The following is a 23189-nucleotide window of genomic DNA, read 5'->3' as shown; positions in this document are numbered from 1 at the left end:
CTCTTTTTCTGGAGCAGCTGGGCTTGAGCATCATTTTTAAAAACTCATATCGGAGTAGAAATGATTGTTTTTCAGATGCCTGGTTAGACTTTATTTCTTTTCAGGAGTTTCAAAGCAGGGAAATGTGTGAATGGCTTAGGCAAGGTGCAGCAGCCTCTCAGAGGAACATGGCAAATGGCTCTTCACTGGTTTCTTGGGATTTGACACATGAGACAGCTGCGTTTTGTTTTTTTAAAGGCATATAAATGTGAACTGTAATTAACAGAATACTCTTCAAGGCAGTCATTCCTAATTCCTTTCACGCTGTGATGAGTTGTCAAGTGTGGTGTGATTTGTGAGATATCTATCTTAAATCTTAAAAAAAAAAAAAAAAGTCTTAGCTAATACTGAAAACAACAACAAAAAATCAAATAGACTCACAGACTTTGAGAAGGAACTTATGGTTGCTAGGGAGATGAGTGGGGGAAGGGGATAGTTAGGGAGTTTGGGATGAACATGTACACACTGCTATACTTAAATGGATAACCAAAAAGGTCCTACTGTATAGCACAGGGAGCTCTGCTCAATGTTATGTGGCAGCCTGGATGGGAGGGGAGGGGAGTTTAGGGGAGAATGGGTACATATACATACATGGCTGAGTCCCTATCCTGTTCATCTGAAACTGTCACAACACTGTCTGCTAATTGGCTATACCCCAATACAAAATAAAAAAGTTTAAAAAAAAATCCCACTCTCCTAGAAATGAATCCTCAGACAAGGATTCTTAAGTGAGTAATTTATTAATTGAAATGATTCTGGGCTACCAGAATTGAAATGAGCTACCAGTAAGGGAGTAAGTGACCTAGATGGGTGGGATGGAGAGGGGTCAGAGAGAGGTCCAAGAGGGAGGGGATATATGTCTACATAGAGCTGATTCAATTTGCTCTAAGCAGAAACTAACAAAATATTGTAAAGCAACTATACCTCAATTTTTTTAAAAAGCAAAGAAGATGAGAAATTTGCTGTCTCTGGTGAGGTATGAGTTTGAGAACTCAGCTTAATCCTGCAAGAGATTCTGGGGCATAAAGTATTGGTATCTCTAGGTTTTTACATTTTGAGGAGCTGGACCATTGCACTTCTGTCCCAATAAGTCATTGTTTATAGGTTCCCTTAGATTGGGTTTCCAGATTTAGCAAATGATGATACAGGGTGTCCAGTTAAATTTTTCAGGTAAAAAACTTAAAAAAAATACGTTTCATGAAATCTTACTTGTATGTGCCACATAAATAGTAGTATATTTTTATACTAAAAAATTCTTGATTGTTTATCTGAAATTCAGATCTAACTGAGAGTCAGGGGAGGCATATTTCAAGGCATGCTTGGCCTCCAGCACTAAAGGCAAAGCTCTGAACATCATAAGTGCAAACCATTAGCAGAAAAGTACCCAGAAGCTTGGGATGGGTGGGTGGAGCCTGCTGCAAGGGATCTGAGGGTATCTGGAAGGGGACATCAATACTGTCCCCTAAAATACAGGAATAGTGGAACTTAGAACTGAAAAATTGATTTTGTTCAGTAAGAAGATGGATAAAGGATGCTGTTGTGTTTCTCAGCAGCATTTCTATCATGACATTGGAGGATACGGCAAGTATTGAACCACAGGAACCTGTACCTCTGGCAACCAACCAGTTTCTCCTGTCCCCCAACCCCACCCCCTGCCCAAGCGCATTCTAGTTTTATCCAGTTGTTCTTAATTGCTCTCTGGGAGGCCCGGGACTGACTGTCACAGTCTCTGTGAAGCTTCACAAGCTGATTTGGTCAGCTTTGATCCAAAAGCAGAAACCACACCATTCATGGCAGCCCTTACCTTCTTAGCTGATCCTCATTCTTACCCTTCCCCCAGCTCCCTCCTTCTGTCTCACCCTCTCCCTCTGTCTCTCTCTTTCCTTCCGGTAAATAAGACATGTTTGGTATCTTAATGACTAAAAAAGTCATTCTTTCCTCATATCTATTATTTTGGGCAAAATAGGTTGATGAAACCCATTCTGTCATTTTGTGACGCATCCTTTTTTCATCACAAGTAAAATCATCTTCCTGTCCCCAATGTCATTTTCATTAACATCTTTGAGATTAAGATGGCAATTAGGCAGCATCCTCATACTACTATTTGAAATATTAGCAAGCTGGGAGTGTTTTAGCTCTGAGTCAGGACCACTTCCACAAAGTTAATACTGGTTTGTTTTGTGCAGTAGATAAAATGCTGTATAGCTAGTTTCTAATGCTCTGAGCAAACTCCTTTCCTTACCAGGCTTTAAAAATTGTTCAAATTTATAGTACATCTCTAAAAGTACATCCAGCTCATTCTGTAATCCTAGCTGTGAGAGTTTTGTGACGCAAAAGAATAATGGTTATAAGGACTGTTCTCCAAAGGAAAATTACTTTCACTTCTTTCCTGTGCCTCTGCTTAATTTGTCCGGTGCTAATTCCTTTCTTCCTATTTTAACCTGCTTTGAGTAAGCTCAGCCCTTCTTAGTGGCAGCAAAGGGTGAGCAATTAAAGCCACAAGCTTCACAGATACTAAGCCTAAAGCAATTTGCAAAATCCTGGTGTCCTGAGAAAAATGACTCTTCCTTCCATGAAGTGATAGACAGGTGACAGAAGAAGTGAGAAATAGTGGAGTTATGAGAGTATGTGATTTACTTGAACTGTGGCTGTATCCATTAGAGTTACATGAGGTCTAGAGTGGGCTTCCCTGGTGGCTCAGATGGTAAAGAATCTGCCTGAAATGTGGGAGACCTGGGTTCGATCCCTGAGTTGGGAAGATTTCTTACTTATTCTGACTTGTTCTGTGCACAGGAGCTCCAGGCTCTTGGGATTGAAAAGAAATCCTCTCTGGTAGAGTTGTGTGTGTTCCTAGTAAACAGAGTTCTGTGCTTAAGGGTGAGTGCTGAGTGGGAATGGGTGGGACACTGCCCTCTGCTGCAGCATCCCCCCATAACTGCTCTCAGACCTTTTCCAAGGGTGCAGTGTCTCACACTGCCGGAGCCCCTGATTTGTGTTTTCTTTGTATACATGTGACTTTCCTCATTATAAATGTCAATAATGTGAGGCAGTATGGAGATCGGGAGTTCAGCCAGACCCTTGACACCATATTTAGGTTGAACTACCCCTGGGTTCTGAGTTCTTTTTGTTAAATTGGAGTAGAATTGCTTTACAATGTTGAGTTTAGTTTCTGATGTACAACAGAGTGAATCAGCTATTTGTATACATAGATCCCCTCCCTCTTGGACCTCCCTCCCTCTTCCACCCCACCCCTCTCCATCATCACAGAGCATGGAGCTGAGCTCCCTGTACTACACAAGAGCTCCCTACTAGCTCTCTGTTTTATACACGGTTGTGTATATGTGTCAATCCTAATCTCCCAATTTGTCCCACCCTCCTTTCCCTACTTCCCATGTCCACATCTCTGTCTCTATTTCTGCCCTGGAACTAGGATCATCTGTACCATTTTTCTAGATTCCACATACATGCATTAATGTGTTTCTCTTTCGGACTTACTTCACTCTCACCTAAGGTGTATTAGGTGACACATTACATGCTCAGGGTAGCTAAGACAGAGTAATGGCCTTTCTTCTTCTGTTAGATCACTGACGAGTAGAGCTAAATCATTCGCTCACCTATGTATTTTATTTATACAAATAAATTCAACATATAGCTCTGCCAATGTTATTGGCCTAGTACTGTATGTGTTCATTTAGTTGCTAAGTTGAGTTTGACTCTTGTGACCGCATGTACTGTATGTAGCCTGCCAGGCTCGTCTGCCCTTTCCTTCTCCAGGGGATCTTTCTGACCCAAGGGTCAAACCCAGATCTCTTGCATTGCAGGTGGATTCTTTACTGACTGAACCACCAGGGAAGGCCCCTAGTACTATATGCCAAGTGGTAAATGTGGAAGTTCTTAGACAATGCTGCTTTTCTATCCCTTGGTGAACTTCCAATTTGTCAGGGAAGGTTGGGATGACTAAACGATTTCAAGACAATATGGTGTCACTACACACAAAGCTAGTGGAGGTGATGGAATTCCAGTTGAGCTGTTTCAAATCCTAAAATATGATGCTGTTAAAGTGCTGCACTCAATATGCCAGCAAATTTGGAAAACTCAGCAATCCCAAAGAAAGGCAATGCCAAAGAATGTTCAAACTACCACTCAATTGTACTCATTTCACATGCTAGCAAAGTAATGCTCAAAATTCTCCAAGTGAACCTTCAACATTTTGTGAACTGAAAACTTCCAGATGTTAAAGCTGGATGTAGAAAAGGCAGAGGAACCAGAGATCAAATTGCCAGCGTCTGGTGGATCCAAGAAAAAGCACGAGAATTCCAGAAAAACATCCTCTTCTGCTTCGTTGACTATGCTAAAGCCTTTGACTGTGTGGATCACAACAGACTGTGGAAAATTCCTCAAGAAATGGGAATACCAGATCACCTTACCTGCATCCTGAGAAACCTTTATGCAGGTCAAGAGGCAACAGTTACACCCAGACATGGAACAACAGACTGATTCCAAATAGGAAAAGGAGTACGTCAAGGCTGTGTATTGTCACCCTGCTTATTTAAGTTATATGCAGAGTACATCATGTGAAATGCTGGACAGGATGAAGCACAAGCTGAAATCAAGATAACTGGGGGAAATATCAATAACCTCAGATATGCAGATGACACCACCCTTATGGCAGAAATTGAAGAGGAACTAAAGAGCTTCTTGATAAAATTGAAAGAGGAAAGTGAAAAAGTTGGCTTAAAGCTCAACATTCAAAAAACGAAGATCATGGTATCCCGTCCCATCACTTCATGGCAAATAGGCGGGGAAGCAATGGAAACAGTGACAGACTAGTTTCTTGGGCTCCAAAATCACTGAAGATGGTCACTGCAGCCATGAAATTGAAAGACGCTTGCTCCTTTGAATAAAAGCTATGACCAACCTAGACAGCATATTAAAAATCAGAGACATTACTTTGCCCCCATATTCCATATAGTGAAAGGTGTGGTTTTTCTAGTAGTCATGTATGGATGTGAGAGTTGGACTATAAAGAAGGCTGAGCACTGAAGAATTGATGCTTTTGAACTGTGGTGTTGGAGAAGACTCTTAAGAGTCCCTTGGACTGCAAGGAGATCCAACCAGTCCATCCTAAAGGAAATCAGTCCTGAATATTCATTGGAAGGACTGATGTTGAATTTGAAACTTCAATACTTTGGCCACCTGATGTGAAGAGCTGACTCATTTGAAAAGACCCTGATGCTGGGAAAGATTGAAGGCAGGAGGAGAAGGGAACGACAGAGGGTGAGATGGTTGGATGGCATCACTGACTGAATGGACGTGAGTTTGAGCAAGCTCCTGTAGATGGTGAAGGACAGGGAAACCTGGCATGCTGCAGTCCATGGGGTCACAGAGAGTCGGACATGACTGAGCGACTGAACAACAACATGGTATCATGATAAAAAGATCATCTGCATGCTATGGAAAAGCCAGAGACAGGCATTTAACCATCCAGGAGAATCAGAGGAGCTTCATGGAAATGATGCCTAAGCAATTTGAAGGAGTGAGGAGGACGTGGCCACACAAAGAGAGGTGAGCACATCCTAGGTAGAGGAAGCAGAAAGTTCAAAGGAAAAGATACATAAAGCAATTTTGCATGTGCTAGAAAACAAACAGTTCAAGGGTTTTTTAAAAATATATTTTAATGTTTCTTTTTCTAGCTACCATCTTTTTTATTTGTATTCATTTGTTTCTTTTTGACTTTGCTGAGTCTTTGTTGCTGCACGCAGGTCTTCTCTAGTTACAGTGAGTGAGGACTGCTCTCTAGTTGTGATGCAGGGCCTTCTCATTGTGGTAGTTTCTCTTGTGGAGCAAAGACCCTAGAGTGCTTGGGCCTCAGTAATCATGACACACAGGCCTGGTTACCCTATGACATGTGGCATTTTCCTGGATCAGGCATCAAACCTGTGTCCCCTGAATTGGCAGGCAAATTCCTACCCACTGGACCAGGGAAGTCCCAGTTCAGAGTTTTTAGAGTGTAAAATTGAAATGTGGTTTACAAAAGATGAAATGGAGAGTTTCATTGAGCAGGATGTGGATGGCTTTTGATACCTTGATAGCTTTTTTCTTATAAGCAACATAGCATCCCATGTAGAACAAGAGTTTAGGAAATCCAAACTATTGGGTTGGCCAAAAAATTCACTCAGGTTTTTAAGACTCTTTGGAAAAACACGAGCCAAGCAAACTTTTTGGCCAACCCAATACTAAGTACAGAGTAAGTGCTTGTTCCATTTAGTTGCTGAAAGCTAAATTCTGAGGTGAGGGCAACTGGCTTTCTCACTTATAACTTCTAGTCCACCCAATATTTGTCATGGCTGCTGGCCTCTCGTCCAACTGGCTTCTAGCTATTCTTTAAAAACAAGACATGGGAACAGGATTTTGTTGTGATTGTGAATGACAAAATATTATCAGACTGAGATTTCTACTTGTCCTTAATTTCTTTTTCCTCATACCCAGAGTCCCTCCTACATGATGACTGTCTCTTCCATTTTAGAGAGTCTTTTTAAAGAAATGAGATATTTTGAGGAAGCCCAAAACATTTTAAGACCATCAAACAAATCAGCTTTTGTTTTAGTAAATTGAATGATCAAGGCTCTTTATGTTCTTAACATTAATTCATTGAACAAAATTTCACTGAACACCTCCCACATTGTATTATATTTGTCCTTTCTCCAAAAGGGAAAAAGAAGGAAAATATATGTTATTCAGACACATAAAATCAGTGGTTTCAGAGGAAACTGCAGCAAGAGAAACTGCTTAATGAATTTCTAGTTCTTCGGTATTTCTCTGCTTCCCTAATTCAGTGGTCAAGAGCTCTTAAGTTGTTTCATTTGTGCATTAAGTATGGTAAAGAGTCTACCTGCCATGTGAGAGACCTGAGTTCAGTCTGTGGATTGGTAAGATCCCCTGCAAAATCGAATGGCTACTCACTCCAGTATTCTTGCCCGGAAAATTCCATGGACAGAGGAGCCTGGTGAGCTACAGTGCATAGGGTTGCAAAGAGTAGGACATGACTGAGCGATTAACACACGCACAAACACACATGTATTGTTCATTGCTTTGGGATGTATTGACCTCTCCAAAGAGTTTGGTATTTATTTATTTACTTATTTAATTAATTTTTGTTAATTTTTGGCTACCATTCATGGCATGCAGGATCTTTGTTCCTCAACCAGGTACTGAACCCTCACTCCATGCAGTGAAAGCTTAGAGTCCCAACCACTGATCCACCATGGAAGTCTCAAGAGTATGGTTTTTAAGTGGAGACACACATACCTGTGTGTTCATGAGCCTGTGTTCTCAGGCACACACACAGGGGTCAACAAACGTTTATGTAGAGGTACAGATTGTTCCCTGGTGGCTCAGTGGGAAAGGATCTGCCTGCCAATGCAGGAGAGACAAGTTTAATCCCTGGGTCAGGAAGATCCCCTGGAGAAGAAAATGGCAACCCACTCCAGTATTCTTGCCTGGAGAATTCCATGGACAGTGGAGCCTGGTGGGCTACAGTCCCTGGGGTCAAAAAGAGTTGGACACAACTGAGCGTCCAAACAACAACAGATTGTTAATATTTTTGGATTTGGGGGCCAGATGGTGTCTGTCTGAGCTACTCACTCTGCTGTTAGAGTGTCAACTGAAAAACAAAACCCACAACCCGAGAGCTGTGAGTTAAGGTTTATTTGGGGCAGAATGAGGACTACAGCCCTGGAGACAGCCTCTCAGATAGCTCTGAGAAACTGCTCCAAAGAGGCAAGGAGGAAGGTCAGTCAGTATTATATGATTTTAGTGAAGAGGGTACATGCAGTCAAACACAGATTTTGGCAGAAGATTGTTACCAGTCAAAAGGAACAGATGTCACTATTAATGATTTTAGTAATTTTATAGATACAAGGCACAGAGTGCCTCATTCCTGATCTCCACCCTGGACTCCTTTTAAGGTATCTGAAGGTCAGTGACCACAGTGGCTAAATGATTTCATTATTATAGAGGCAAATGGCAAGTGCCAATTTTTAGTTGGCAGTTTTGTAAAAGCAGCTGTATACAATGTATAAAGTGAATGTGAATGCCTGCATATTAACAAAACTTTATGGCACTGAAATGCGACTTTCACATAATTCTCACATGTTATAAAATATTCTTCTTTTAATTTTTTTCAACCACTTGAAAATGTAAAATCGCCCTTAGCTCACAAGTTATACAAAAACAGGTGGTGACCCCAGTTCCATCCAGGAGCCATAGTTTGCTGACTCTTCTGGTGCCACACATTTGCTCACTGACACAGAAAGCATCCTTCCATTCATCATATTCTAAGCCATGAGGATAGCTCAGGTCTCTTGATGCGAGCAGTGTGCTGAATAATCGTGGTATGAGAGGCAGGCCTAGTACAGTTGGAGATATGCCTGAGTTGAGTGAATTTAAACTCATCCACAGAACTTTGCTGGCATCCAGTGGTTAAGATCCACGCTCCCAGTGCAGGGCACAGGCTCGATCCCTGGTCAGGGGAAGATCCCACTTGTTGTGTGGTTTGGCCCTATAGAAACAAACTCATCCACAGTTGAGACCAGTGTTTCTCAGCTTTGGCTACATGTTGCAGTCACTGGTGATGGGGGAGTGGTGGGAAAGGATCTTGATGCCTAGATCCCATGCCCAGAGGGTCTGATGTGGTTAGTTTTGGGTGCAGCCTGAGCACGGTGTTGTTTAAAAGTTCCTACGATGTTTCTGATGCGCAGCCAAGGGTGAGGGCCACCCATCTCCCATAAGACAGTGGGGACAAATAAGTTGCAGTTTGGGGATCTCCAAAAACGGGAAGGTTGAGCCATGTTCAGCTTTTTTCCCTTTTGTTTCTCATTTTTAGCACCTCTTTCTCATTTAACAGGCTCGCTTCACTTTCTAATTACAACCTCTCTTGCCTGTCTCTCAGGTGTTTATTTCAGATCTCAAATAACTAAAAGGAGTTAGGAAGGCATGTAAACTGCAGAATGAATATCATATCATCTTAGTGTTATGTTATGCCCTAGCCTCATTGTCCCAGTGAGCATGGTATCTTTCAGGTTAATGCTGTCTTTGGCTGATCTCTTATAAAAACACTCATTTTCGCAGGCAGGCACAGGCTCAACCTTGTCCGTCTGCTCTGGGAAGGTTGAATCCTGGGAAATTCTTTGCAGGCTTCAACTCCTGGGAGACCACACTGTAAACCAGAAAGGGAACTTGTTAAATTAGAGTTTCTGTCCCTTCTCCTTGAATTCTTTACCTAGAAATTGATATATCTAGGAGGCCATTATCAAGGTTTGAGGCCAGCATGAAATTAGAGATAACAAAACAGAAAGCTTTTTAAAAGTAAGCTAAAATAAGGGAAACTCTTTCCTGCCCTAGGAAATGTGTCTTTCAAGTAACTCAGGATTTCCAAGCTCCCCAGACAGTGTCACATTCCCCATACTTTGGGCCTTTTAGATCAAAAGGAATGTATCCCTTTCTTGTCAGTTTCCCCCTAAGCAGATTTTAGCTTCAAGGTTTGTTAGAACTGATTTCTAATATTTCTAATTTAAATATCACTAACATGATATTTGTTAGAACTGATTTCTAATATTTCTAATTTAAATATCACTAACATGATATATAGCTTCCCTGATGGCTCAAACGGTAAAGCATCTGCCTACAATGCAGGAGATGTGGGTTCGATCCCTGGGTCGGGAAGATCCCCTGGAGAAGGAAATGGCAACCCACTCCAGTACTCTTGCCTGGAAAATCCCATGGATGGAGGAGCCTGGTAGGGAACAGTCCATGGGGTCGCAGAGTCGGACACGACTGAGTGACTTCATTTCACTTCACTTCAACATGATATATGGATCCAAAATAGCTCTTTCTTAATTGAACTTTAAATTTCTCTAATTTTGACTTGAGGATTTTATCCTCTTCCTATTTGAGTGGCAAAGATTCACATATTTTATGTCAGATTTTGCATAACATCTGAAAGAGTTGGCACACAAGTATTTATGATATTCTGCCTCATTAGACTAAATTTTTTTTAGTTTAATCAAATGAAGCATTCAACTGAGAGGAAAATATTATTAATAAGCTCACAGTAAATGTCAGGGATAAATGTGAAAGTGTATGTCATTTTTAAGATAATGCTTCTGGCAACAGTAATTTCAAATGGCTGGCTCATGAGGCACAAGACTTTTTTCCCCCCTTATTACAGGATAGCCTCTTGAATGTCATCACCACACTTAATCAACTTCTGCCAGAGCTTCCACATAAATGGGACTTTGGGTTCTAGGAAAGCTAATCCATGGTGGAGACTTTTCCAAGACCACCTGGGTCTGGGAGGACCATCATCACAGATATAAGCAGAAATACCCACACAAATTCCCTTGGATCATAATCTTTTGGTTCATTTCTGCAAGATTCAGTCCAACTCTTTATCTTTCGAGACTTTACCTAAAACAGTATGGTGGCTCAGATGGTAAAGAAACCACCTGTCAATGAAGGAGATATGGGTTCAGTCCCTGGATTGGGAAGATCTCCTGGAGGAGGAAATGGCAACCCACTCCAGTATTCTTGCCTGGAGAATTCCATGGACAGAGAGCCTGGTGGGCTATAGACCATAGGGTCACAAAGAGTCAGATACAACTAAGTGACTAACTTTCACTTTTTTTTTTGAGTTGAACATGCCTGAGTGACTTCCCCCCCCCCGCCTTTTTTTTTAAGCCTAAAACAGTAGGGAGAGACTTTTTTTTGGTAGTATTACTGTAAGAGTAGAGAACCTCTGGGCAGTGTACAGCATCCCTGGGTAGGTCTCTAAGCCCCTTCTCCGTTGAACTTGTGAGAAAGAACAGCATCACTTCAGAAAGGTCCAAACATTGTTAACTTGCCAAATGTAGAAATGTAGCACCTGAAATCGGAGGGCTCAGGGAAATCACCAAAGAATTTCAAACTGTATCAATCTATTTAATCCCCAAATTTTACTTTCTTGTCATCAGACACAAAAAACACAGTCATAGACCCTTTCTGAGCAGAGTCCATAGTACTATAATTTATTCAGACCACCAGTTCTAGAAATAACTTGTCAGGGACTGTCTCTGTGTAGTATTGAAGGACTGCTACCCAGAAAATTTTCCGAGCTCACTTAATCAAAATCTAAGAAACTAACCAGCTCTCTCAACCCTTTGATTATCTTCTCCTTGATAGCATTCCTCTCTACATTCTATCCGTGTAGAACCTGCCTGGTTGTAACAATTTGATTGGCAAAATGATGCATAAACAATTTGAAGAACTAGCATGAGCTTGAATGCTATCTTTGGATAAGCAGATAATTCTGTTTTTATTCTGACTTTATCATATGTTAATACTAACTCTGTATGTTATTAATACTAATTCTGTATGCATGTGTGGAATAAGTGCCTAACCTCTCTAAGCCTCAGTTTCTTCATCTGTAAAATACGAATGTTCATACCTTTTTTTTTTTTTTTTAAGAAAAAAAAATGAATGTTGTGGAATGGAGACTGTCGAACACCTAGACAATACTCAGTAAACGCAGCTGCTGTTTGCATAAATCTCAATAGTTGTGGTAGCTGGTTGTATCAATCAGGGCATATTTTATTTTGGTGGCTTCTCTGGTGCAGAGCCTTGAAAAAAGTTACAAGCTGTGGTTAACAGCTCCAATGTTTATTGCTAATTCTTCTGCCAGATTTTTCTTCTATTAATGACCCATGTGCCATCATTCTCTTTAAAATATGCCCTTTCTTTATTCGTATAAGTCTCTCCTCCAGTTGGCTCAACTGTGAGCTCTAGCCACTATTAACTGTCACTGTTGTGCTTTAATAAGGAGATTTTGTTATTACAGGTGCACTTATAAATTATTAAAATAGTAACTGAGTGAAATTCACAAGGGCTTACATTTTACTACTGAGCATATTTTGTGCTCACTGATGGCAAAGAATGAAAGAAGGACAAACACTTCCCTTTAATTTGTCAATACTTATTTACTTATGAAATTCCATTTAATAAGAAAATTGCAATCACCTCCAGCAGGAACTGTTTTTTTTTTTTTTTTCATGAATCATTACTGAATGGAATTGAATCCATTTTAGCAAACATAAAAATGAATCAAACTCATTTACAAAAATGTCATTGTTTTTAGCCTTCGTTTATTAAATGTGCACCATGAGTCAGTCACTAAAACACTGAGAAATAAAATATAATTGCCAATCTTTGATTAAATATGTACTGAGTGAAGAATTGACTCATTGGAAAAGACTCTGATGCTGGGAGGGATTGGGGGCAGAAGGAGAAGGGGACAACAGAGGATGAGATGGCTGGATGGCATCACTGACTCGATGGATGTGAATCTGAGTGAACCCCGGGAGTTGGTGATGGACAGGGAGGCCTGGTGTGCTGCGATTCATGGGGTCACAAAGAGTCGGACACGACTGAGCGACTGATCTGAACTGAGTGCGTCCTTTGCACCAAGATACTGTGAAGGTGCTGGAGGTGTCATGGTAAGTGTGTCATCAGCTCTGTCCCCAAGGAGCTCATGTTGAAAGAGGTCCCAAGGCCCACGTATCTTTTAAGCAGCCAAAGAAGACATCATGTGGGCAACTTCTACACAGTCTGGGAAAGACTGTAGTCACCAGGAATTGAGTAGAGCAGAGGTTGGCAAGGCCTGTGATGGACAGAGAAGGCACAGTCAGGGAGGCTGGACTTCATCTGGCCCTTGAAGGATGGGAGGATTTGGATAAACCAAGAATGACGAATAAGGCTTATCAGGTGGGGAGAATATGAGCAAAAACCTTAGAAGTGGAAGCAGGAGCACGAGCAAGCATGGTAAGTTGAAAAAATAGTTGGCAACCTGGGCTGGCTAGAAGAGTACTGCTGAGCAGTGGGGAAAATAGTTGGAGAGGTAAGTTCAATTACGAAGACGCTGGAGTCAGACAAATGGCGCTGAACCTCATGAGCCCCTGAAGGTGTACCTCAGGTGGTCCACGTGTTGCCATTGTTTTCTGGGGAGTTTTCCCTGACTATGTCTTTGGTCACTGCTCCACTTCCATTTTAAAGTCAGAATGTTTTTTCTCATTCAGGGGAAGCACTGGCTCATCAGATTTCAACGAGCCAGAAGCTGGTCCTGGAACTCCGAAGAGTGTCCGGAGCAATGGCATGACCCCAGGCACTCCGAGGTCACCGGCCCCCAGCACCCGCAGCGTGACCTCAGTCAGCAGTCGAGTAAGTTCACAGATGTGAAGGAACAGCTCCATCTGGGACTCAGCCTCACCACCGAGGCATGGCTAGCCTTCAGCTCTCTGAATCTGAGAGCCTGTTGTTGATCTTGTTTAACAGTAATAGATGCTTCTTGCTCAGAACTGAACCTCCTACATCCATAGCTCATGGCAGGAGGCCTCAAGTGTGAAGGAAAGGGCAGTTTCAGAGGTGGAATTTGTTTGATGGGGGTTTCAATGGCTACATGGTTTCAGTAAAATATAAATCATGTTTAGCACTCTGTGATTTTGATCATCCATTTTATTTGTCAAGAACTTGACTGTTATAAAATATTGCCAACAGATTTAAATTAGGAAAGGTAGACTCTTAAAATATTTTTATCATTTTCTTTTCAATACATCTGATAGAGTCTGCATTTAAATTGCATTGTGTGTGTTGTGTGTGTAAGCTGTTCTTTTGAGTGAATGAACATCTACTAGATTGTTTGATTAAGCAGGAAACTCCATATAGATAGCTCACATATTATGTCTTTACACACAAACTACAATTCTTTGATTCAGCCAATATTTAATGAGGACCTTCTCTATGCCAAGCCCTGGTCAAACAAAGACTTGAAAGAAGTGAAAGAATTAAGCTTGCGAGCATCTCTTGCAAGGTTGTCATCCATACTGGGACAGCACTGATGTTCAGCAAATACATTATGGGAAGGCTGTTGGAATCACTTTATATTGCAGTCACTTACATCAAGGACCCCCATCTGCATAGTCAGTGCTCTTGCTTCACCAGAGTCTGAAAGATCTTTAGTGCCCCTGGAGGAGCAGCCAGTGCAAAGACCCTAAGGTGGGGGCATATGTGGTGTGTTCAAGGAAGAACAGGGAGCCCTGTATGGCCGTTATGAGTGAACAAAGGAGGGATACGAGAAAATGAGTTCAGAGGGGAAGTAGGGCCAGATGGGCCGTGTGGACTCTGTGTGCACTTTGGCATTTACTCTGGAGAAGATGGTGGCAGTTGGAGAATTTTCAGCAGACTAATGACATGATCTGGCTTCTGTTTATGCTGGAACTGAGGGCTGTGCTGAGAAGAGCCTGTTGGGAACAAGAGTGGAAGCCAGAAGGCCTGTTAGGAAGGAGGCCATGGTATTACTGCAGGAGGTATTAGTGGGCTTTGGAACACGAAGATAGATGTGGAGATTGTGAACGACAAGATTCTACAGATACTTTTAATGAAGAGTCCAAAGGCATTCAGACAATTAAAGAATAATAATAATAAGTGTATTTAAACAGTTTTAGTCTAAATTAAACTTGTTGATAAGATAAAAGGCCTATTTAAAATTTTATCAGTATTTATACTTAGCTCCACAAACAGTATTGTTCAGTAGCCAGAAAAGTGCATGCACAGTTGTGACTGTACTCACTTCTCTGGCAGCCTGAAAAGGGGTGACATTCAAAATATTTAGAAACTAGTATGTCAGGGGCATTGAGCCATCAGAACAGACCCTGGTGCAAGATTAGGCAGCATCCTGAGGTTCCTCCCAGGCCATGCAGTGACCTGGATTGTGGGGAAAACTAGGGTTGTGGAGGACAGGAGCACAGGAAGAAGGGGTGGACTGGGAGTTGCCCTGCTCACCAACTGATCCAGAAGTATTAAAAAAAAATGTTAACAGCTGGTACAGCTCTGCTAGTGGGAAGCAGCAGACTGTCAGTCCAATAATTAGTAAGTTAGTCAAGTTTGTTCTCAAAACAAGGCTTATCTTCCTAAGTATCATCACTGGAGGTGGGGGGTAAGGAGGGAGCTCCTTCTCATATGCTAATCCCCTCATATCTACAACCTTTAGGTGAATATTTCTCTTTTTTTTAATTTTAAGAACTTTAAACCATTAAATTGCAATTGATTTACAATGTTGTTACTTTCTGCTGTACAGCAGTGATTCAGTTATACACATATATGCATTCTTTTTTTACATTCTTTTCCATTATGCTTTATCATAAGAGACTGACTTGTTGTTTATCCATTCCACATATATTGGCTTACATCTGCTAACCCCAGTCTCCAACTCCATCCCTCCCCCCAAACCCTCTCTCTTGGCAACCACAAGTATGTTCTCTGTGTGTACAATTCTGTTTTCTGTTTTGTAGACAGGTTCATTTGTCATATTTTAGATAAGATTTGTCCTTCTGACTTACTCACTGTGATAATCTCTCAGTGCATCCAAGTTGCTACAAATATATGAATACTTCTTTATTAAACAACACCTACTCTGTGCTTAGTGGCTCAGTCATGTCTGACTGTTTGTGACCCCATGGACTAAAGCCCGCCAGGCTCCTCTGTCCATGGGGATTCTCCAGACAAGAATACTGAGGAGGGTTGCCATGCCCTTCTCCATGGGATCTTTCCAACCCAGGGATCAAACCCAGGTCTCCCACATTGCAGGCAGATTCTTTACTATCTGAGCCACAAGGGAAGCCCTAGATATTCCCCAACAAAAATTTCCTATGATTGAGTAGACATATGTATTGATATATATAGGCTCAGATGATAATGAATCCGCCTGCAATGCAGGAGACCAGGGTTCTATGTTCCCTGATTTGGGAAGATTCCCTGGAGAAGGGCATGGCAACCCACTCCAGTATTCTTGCTTGGGAAATCCCTTCGACAGAGGAGCCTGGCGGGCTATAATCCATGAGGTCACATAGTTGAACACGACTGAGCGACTAACACACACATATGGTGCTTGTGCTAATCTCATGCTTACATTCTAACTGATGTAGCTGGTCTTTTCTAAAAGAAAAAGAGGCACAAAGAGAAATACTTTCTGTCAGATAAACTTAGTGCAGCACAGTACTTTATGAAGCGTATTTGCTCTTTCATGATGAATAGAAGACCCATATAGAGTTACATGATGATCAACTTAACAATTTCTCAATTTCTCCCACTTCTCAGAGTCTCTTTGTTTCAGTGTTCTTGTCTGCTTTAGCATGTGAGAAGTACCTTTTTAAAATGGAAATTTCTTAAAACATGAAAGTCTCTAACCTGTGCTCTGCTGTGATATAACTAATTTTGGGCCTCACATCCTGAATCTCCAGGGTATGTGTTACATACTGTGCAATATTAATTGGCCTATTAGTGCTCAATATTAATGTTATTCCCAGGGTGCCAGTTGGAAAATTTACTGTCACTGTTAAATGCTGCTAAGGCAGTTGGTCTTGCTTCATTAGAGGAATCCATGTGTGACCACCTTTTTGAATGGGTGGCAATTAGAAAAGTTAGGACTTATATTCCTCCTGCTACAGGTAGTTGCTGCTGCTAAGTCGCTTCAGTCGTGTCCGACTCTGTGTGACCCCATAGACGGCAGCCCACCAGGCTCCCCCGTCCCTGGGATTCTCCAGGCAAGAACACTGGAGTGGGTTGCCATTTCCTTCTCCAATGCATGAAAGTGAAAAGTGAAAGTGAAGTCGCTCAGTCGTGTCCGACACTCAAAGACCAAATCCAGTCTATATTGGAGTTGCATTGATTTGCATTTCTATCTTTCTGGAATGAGTTCATTAACATTGCCTCAGTGTCTAAGTTATGGGGTAAATTATGTAGGGCACCAAGAAGGGGATTCCTTTCTCTAGGATATTTAAAGACAGTTTTTGGTTGTTTTTGGAAGGGGCAACTAAAGAGTCTCTTTTAGGTTCAATCATATCACATCATGGTGTCATTTGCATGTACACTTAACCTTAATACAGTTGTCAGAAGTGCAAAATTAGTTTAATACTTAAGTGAACTTGGAACAATGCAATTGTCAAGCCCCTGTGGGCACAGGCAAAGTTGGGACAGAATTTTCCTTTATAATGAAATTAAGTGTCACTGTTGGTGGGAATGTAAGTTGGTGCAGTCCCTGGAAAATAGAGGTTCCTCGGAAAACTGAAAATTGAATTACTATATGATCAAGCAATCCCACTCCTGGGAATATACCCAGATAAAACTATAATTGAAAAAAATACATGCACCCTATGTTCATAGCAGCACTGTTCACAATAGGCAAAACCTGCAAACAACCCGTATGTCCATGAACAGATGAGTGAAGAAAGAAGATGTGATATGTATATACAGTGGAATATTCAGTTCAGTTCAGTCACTGAGTCATGTCCGACTCTTTGCAACCCCATGAATTGCAGCACGCCAGGCCTCCCTGTCTATCACCATCTCCCGGAGTTCACTCAAACTCACATCCATTGAGTCAGTGATGCCATCCAGCCATCTCATCCTCTGTCATCCCCTTCTCCTCCCGCCTTCAACCTTTCCCAGCATCAGGGGCTTTTCAAATGAGTCAGTTCTTCTCATCAGCCAAAGTATTGGAGTTTCAAATTCAACATCAGTCCTTCCAATATACACCCAGGGCTGATCTCCTTTAGGATGGACTGGTTGGATCTCCTTGCAGTCCAAGGGACTCTCAAGAGTCTCCTCCAGCACCACAGTTCAAAAGCATCAATTCTTCGGTGCTCAGCTTCACTCAGCCATAAAAAGAACAAAATAATGCCATTCATCATACTATGTGATGTTAGATTAATACCATGTGATTTCACTTATACGTGGAATCTAAAACATGGCACAAATGAACTTATTTGCAAAACAGAAACAGACTTGCAGAGAATAGACCTGTGATTGCCACAGGGGAGGGACTAGAAATTTGGGATTGGTTGATGCAAGCTATTACATTTAGAATAGGTAAACAAGAAGATCCTACTATATAGCACAGATAACTATATTCACTATCCTGTGATGAACCATAATAGAAAAGAATATAAATAAGAATGTATATATTGTGTAACTGAGTCACTTTGCTATACAGCAGAGATTTTCAGAACATTGTAAGCCAACTATACTTCAATAAAAGAATTTAAAAAAGAGAAAACATAAAGTGTTAGACTGAATACCATTACATGAACAAGCATCTATAAGCAAGTAGATACCCAATTAAAAAAAACAACAACACCCATTCCTATAAGCAGGGAAGTCTCCATTCTTTATCCTTTTATGAACATTATTGCAATGATGTAGGAGGACTTCCTGGGTGGTCCAGTGGTTAAGAATATGCCTTCCATTGAAGAGAATGAGGGTTTGATCCCTGGTCTGGGAACTAACATTCTGCATGCAGTGTGGCAACTAAGCCCACGTGCCGCAACTAGAGAGCTCGAGTGCCATAATGAAGATCCTGTGTTGCCACCATTAAGACCCCACACAGCCAGATAAATAAATTTAATAAAATAATGAAAAACTTAAATAACGATGTAAGCAACCATATTCTGATCATCCAGCCTATGTGATGGGGAAGGTGGCCTGCTTTTCTGTTAAGTGAGGGGTGGTGAAAGTAAGGCATGGTTGAGGAGAGAGGGTGTGGAGAATGAGGACAAATGTGGAAGCGAGAGTTCTAACCCTGAGTACTATTCTGTGGGTGTAAAGCTTGCCATATTCTTACACATAGTTCATGTAAGTTTGGAGGTTCTTACACCATCTTTACTGATAACCTTATAACATTCACTAATTTTGTGAACAAATAATTATTTCAGACACCTTTTGTGCTAGTTAACAAAACTCTTGGTAGATATTTTTGAGAGTATTGATAGTAAGTTTTAGACTTACGGACTCCTGTTGAGGGTTCTCTAGGTGTCAACTGGCTCCTCTTGAAGAGTAAGATAGATATGGTTATACTGGTAGACGGAAGTATTTGGAAGTCAATTACAGTCAATATTATATGTATATTTCCATTTCTACTTTGTGAGAAGGAACGTGGTTTTGAAAATTCCACCGATTTGGCTGCCATTGAAAGCACCTCTGAGGACCTCACAAAGACTCATCGCCGAAAACCTTCCAGCACACCATCCATAGCAGTGTCCCGGGCCTCCCTCTCCTCAGGTGAGTATTTCCAACCTGACTGCTCTGTTGTGAAAATGACTAAATCAGGTGAAACTGACTGCCTTGTGGGGCCTTAAATGTTTGTTTAATGCCTTTGAAAATAATCATCCACTCTTTGACCCATGGTGTTCAGCCCACTCCATAAGAACTGTTGAAACATGAACCCATGTGATGCCTTGAGCCCCTTGCAAAATCTGTGAATTCTGAATTTGATAAGAGTATACAGTCATGGGGCTTCCCAGATAGTGCAGTGGTAAAGAATCTGCTTGCCAAGGCAGGAGACGCGGGTTTGATCCCTAGAGGAGGAAATGGCAATCCACTCCAGTACTCTTGCCTGGGAAATCCCCTGGACAGAGGAGCCTGGTGGACTACAGTCCATAGGGTCTTAAAGAGCCAGACATGACTGAGTGACAGAGCCGAGAAGTCAGTAGAGGAGTTCAGGAAATATGATTGGCTCATTTAATACAAAAGATAAAGACACTTGCCCAGAATTCAAGGAAATGGTAATTCCATCGACTCATCGGTCAGAAGTGCCCTGTATCTAGACAGATGAATCATTATTCCATGGTTTAAATAAGGCCTTCTTTGCAAGCAGCATTAAAGGATTATTAATAACCCCTTTCATTTGTATGATCCCTTCAAACATATTGTTTCACTTTAGTATCACAACAACCCCTGTGAAACAAATATTATTTTATGGTATAATTTTATTACCTTTGAATAAGGAAACTCTTCAGAAACATATGTTATGATTAGGAACTTTATGTCCCATGTCTAGATTTGAAATCATGACAAGATCCCCAGAAGGAAGAAATCACCAGATATCTAATGCTAACATAAAGCCTAAGGCTTGATTCTCTGTGCTGAGTTGGGGGTGTCTCTCCAAGACAAGTCGCTCCCAAACAGTTGGCTAAATGTGCATGGCTATTATTGCATTTGGTTTAGGACTAGAAAATTGGTTCTCTAGTTCAATGAATAATTTTAAACTAGCCTAGAAGCCAACCTCGTGGAGTGTATTTCTACTACTCGTGCTCATACTGAGTTGTTCAGTTGTGTCCAACTCTTTGCAACCTCATGGGCTCTAGCTGGCCAGGCTCCTCTGTCCATGGGATTTCCCAAGCAAGAATATTGGAGTGGGTTACCATTTCCTCCTCCAGAGGATCTTCTCGACCCAGGGCTTGAACCCATGTCTCCTGTGTCTCCTGCATCGGCAGGCGGCTTCTTTACTGCTGAGCCATTTGAGAAGCCCCTTCATTTCTCCTCTTAATAATACTCAGTAGCTCCTGTGGATTGAGTACATACTCTGTGTCTGGTGCTATGCTAAGCAGTTCTGTGCTGTTTCATTTATCATTTCACTCTTAATCAGTTGCTCTCTTCAGTCTTTCTCATTTATAAGCAAGTATTCTCTCTCAGCAGGGTTTCAACATAGAAGTCTTTTATGGAAATAAACTGTTGATAAGCTATCCACAGCATTACTGAGTTTTGCATTTTTCTTTATATGTTTAAAAGCAAGAAATTCTGCTGATGAATGTTCTGGTGTGCAAAGAAATAGAAGTTCCTTTCAATTTCCCTATAGCTACTCCATTTTTGTGTGAAAAGAACTTGCATCATTTCATTACATTTTATGTCAAATATAAAAACACAATGTATGTGTGCATGCTCAGTCATGTCTGACTCTCTGCGATCCCATGGGCTGTAGCCCACCAGGCTCCTCTCCATGGAGTAGACAATAGATTCTCTAATAAATAAGGAATACTTAATGTTTTATTTTTTTCTAAACTTAATGGCCCATTCTTTGAGAGTTTGCCAAGGTTTTTGAGCACAACAAAATTCTTAAATAGCTTACAAATTGATCATGTTATAGTAGTAGAACATTTGCCTTCCTATGCTCAAAGGAGAAATGTACAGATCAGTGTTGGTAAGTCAGTCCAGGAAATTTTCAAAATACTGTTAATAAATGGTAGCATGTTAGCGTAAACAGTATGAAGTTTCTGACTATTGTTTTCATGACACTGTCTATGCCCTATCCCTAGAAAGAATTGGAATAACAATGAAACATTTGCAATGAGAAGTGAACCCTTCTAACAAAACAAGATGATTCCCTTCTTCCCTTTTCCTTCCTACAGACCGGAGTCGATCTGAGTTAGATTTGAGCGGGTCATTTACAGAAGACTTAGAGGATACTATAAGCATAAGGAGCAAATCTGTCCCTGGGGCTTTGGACAAAGACTTGGTAAGTTGGATATGGAAGAGTGTCTAATGGTCATGAAGAAACGGCACAGGCTTATTCCAAACCTGTCCACTTTCGGGGAGGATGAGTTGAGAGTGAAGTGAGGCTATACAATCATTTCTTCCTATTAGTCTTCACAACTAACATATAAAAACAAATATGATTTAGAAAAGGTAACAGGTGATCAGGTTAATGAGTGACAAGTATCTCTAAGAAAACACCTGTTGGGGATTTCAGTTCTTCATTAAAAAGCGTGTCACTTAATCTAAACCCAGGTAATGTAAGGAATCCTAACATTTCCTAAATCCAACATTACTAGACTTATCTGACTATATGTTTTATATGAACATTTCTACATCTCACGTTATCCCCCTAAACTGTCTTCTCAATTGAGACTAACTTATGTGAAATTTAATGTTTAAGGTAAAGTCATTCATGAAATGAGAATGTTGAATTAAATTATTGTGAAGGTGAAGGTTCTAATCTGAAATTCTTATTTCTACAACAGCTATAATCCAATTTGAACTCCTTGGGATGAAAGATAAGACAAATGTTAAATGACATTATTAAAATTTTTCTGACACAAACCAGGAAACTTAGTTCTAACACTCAATGTTATTTACTATAGTAATAAAAAACTACAAAGTATTTTTAAATCCACCACAAAAGGGCAGTGGTAGCGGTGGGCAATGAGAGCAAATGGTTTCAAAGCTTACTTGGTATTCAGCCTTTAAAGAACAGATAATTCCAATGTTACTAAACTATTACTGATCATAGAAAATCTTCTGAAAATGTTCAAATTCAAAACTCTGAAAATCTTCAAATTCATGATATGAAGCCATTTTATATAACCTGAATACTCAAACTGGTAAATTAATTTATAAATATATACAGAAAACTTGAATATATACACAAACCTAGCAGTGAATCAAAAATATTGCAATAAGCAAGTTTTATTCTAGGTTTGAATAGAAGAATTCATCTATATAAGAATATCTTTTACATAATTAATATTTCACTATATTAAAATGAAAGTGAAGTCGCTCAGTCATGTCCAACTCTTTGCGACCCCATGGACTGTAGCCTATCAGGCTCCTCCGTCCATGGGATTTTCCAGGCAAGAGTACTGGAGTGGGTTGCCATTCCCTTCTCCAGGGGATCTTCCCGACTCAAGGATCGAACCCGGGTCTCCTGCATTGCAGGCAGATGCTTTACCATCTGAGCCACCAGGGAAGCCCCTTCACTATATTAAAGGAGAAAATAAAAACTACATCAATAGATGCAGAAAACTTTTTAAAAAGAGAATGTAATTTGAACAGGATGCATAATACTAGCTGCACCCAGGGTAAGGAGGACCAGGGAAGAGGGGAGAAACCAAAAAGAAAGGTGTCCTTAATAAAAAAAAAAAGAAAGAAAGAAAATAGTATGCATGATATAATCCATTTATCTGTGTGTATATGTACCCTGTTCATCCATCAAAGATTATTGAAATTTAATTATTAATATGTGAGTGGAGATACAAGTTTTTTTAATCTATATTACTTGAAATTTTTACTATAAAAATGTATTATTTAAATAACCAGGGGATAAAAAGTGGGGAAAGAAAAGTAGAATCTGGAATTTTGGATAAGAAACCAATATGTAAAATAGTTTATTCTATTGAAGAGATTTTCAAGATACATTTCCGTGTCTTAACAGTATAGACATACACAGGCATACATTAATGTGCATACACACACACATATATACACAAATGCACCTCAACTTTTTAAATTAAAAA

General features: G+C 40.6%; 1 protein-coding gene across 1 annotated transcript in view; it reads left to right on the top strand.

Annotated features, from left to right (window-relative positions):
- Positions 1-23189, top strand: part of SYTL5 (synaptotagmin like 5) — a 261920-nt gene that overhangs the window by 201066 nt on the left and 37665 nt on the right. The window contains exons 7-9 of the mRNA XM_070783448.1: positions 13146-13287; positions 19050-19179; positions 21306-21412. Coding sequence (XP_070639549.1) covers positions 13146-13287; positions 19050-19179; positions 21306-21412 — 379 coding nt within the window. The remainder of the gene's footprint in view (positions 1-13145; positions 13288-19049; positions 19180-21305; positions 21413-23189) is intronic.

This window comes from Bos indicus, chromosome X (genome assembly GCF_029378745.1).
Source record: "Bos indicus isolate NIAB-ARS_2022 breed Sahiwal x Tharparkar chromosome X, NIAB-ARS_B.indTharparkar_mat_pri_1.0, whole genome shotgun sequence".
NCBI lineage: Eukaryota > Metazoa > Chordata > Mammalia > Artiodactyla > Bovidae > Bos > Bos indicus.
Note: the sequence above shows the minus strand (reverse complement) of the source record. Positions and strands in the feature narration are given on the sequence as shown.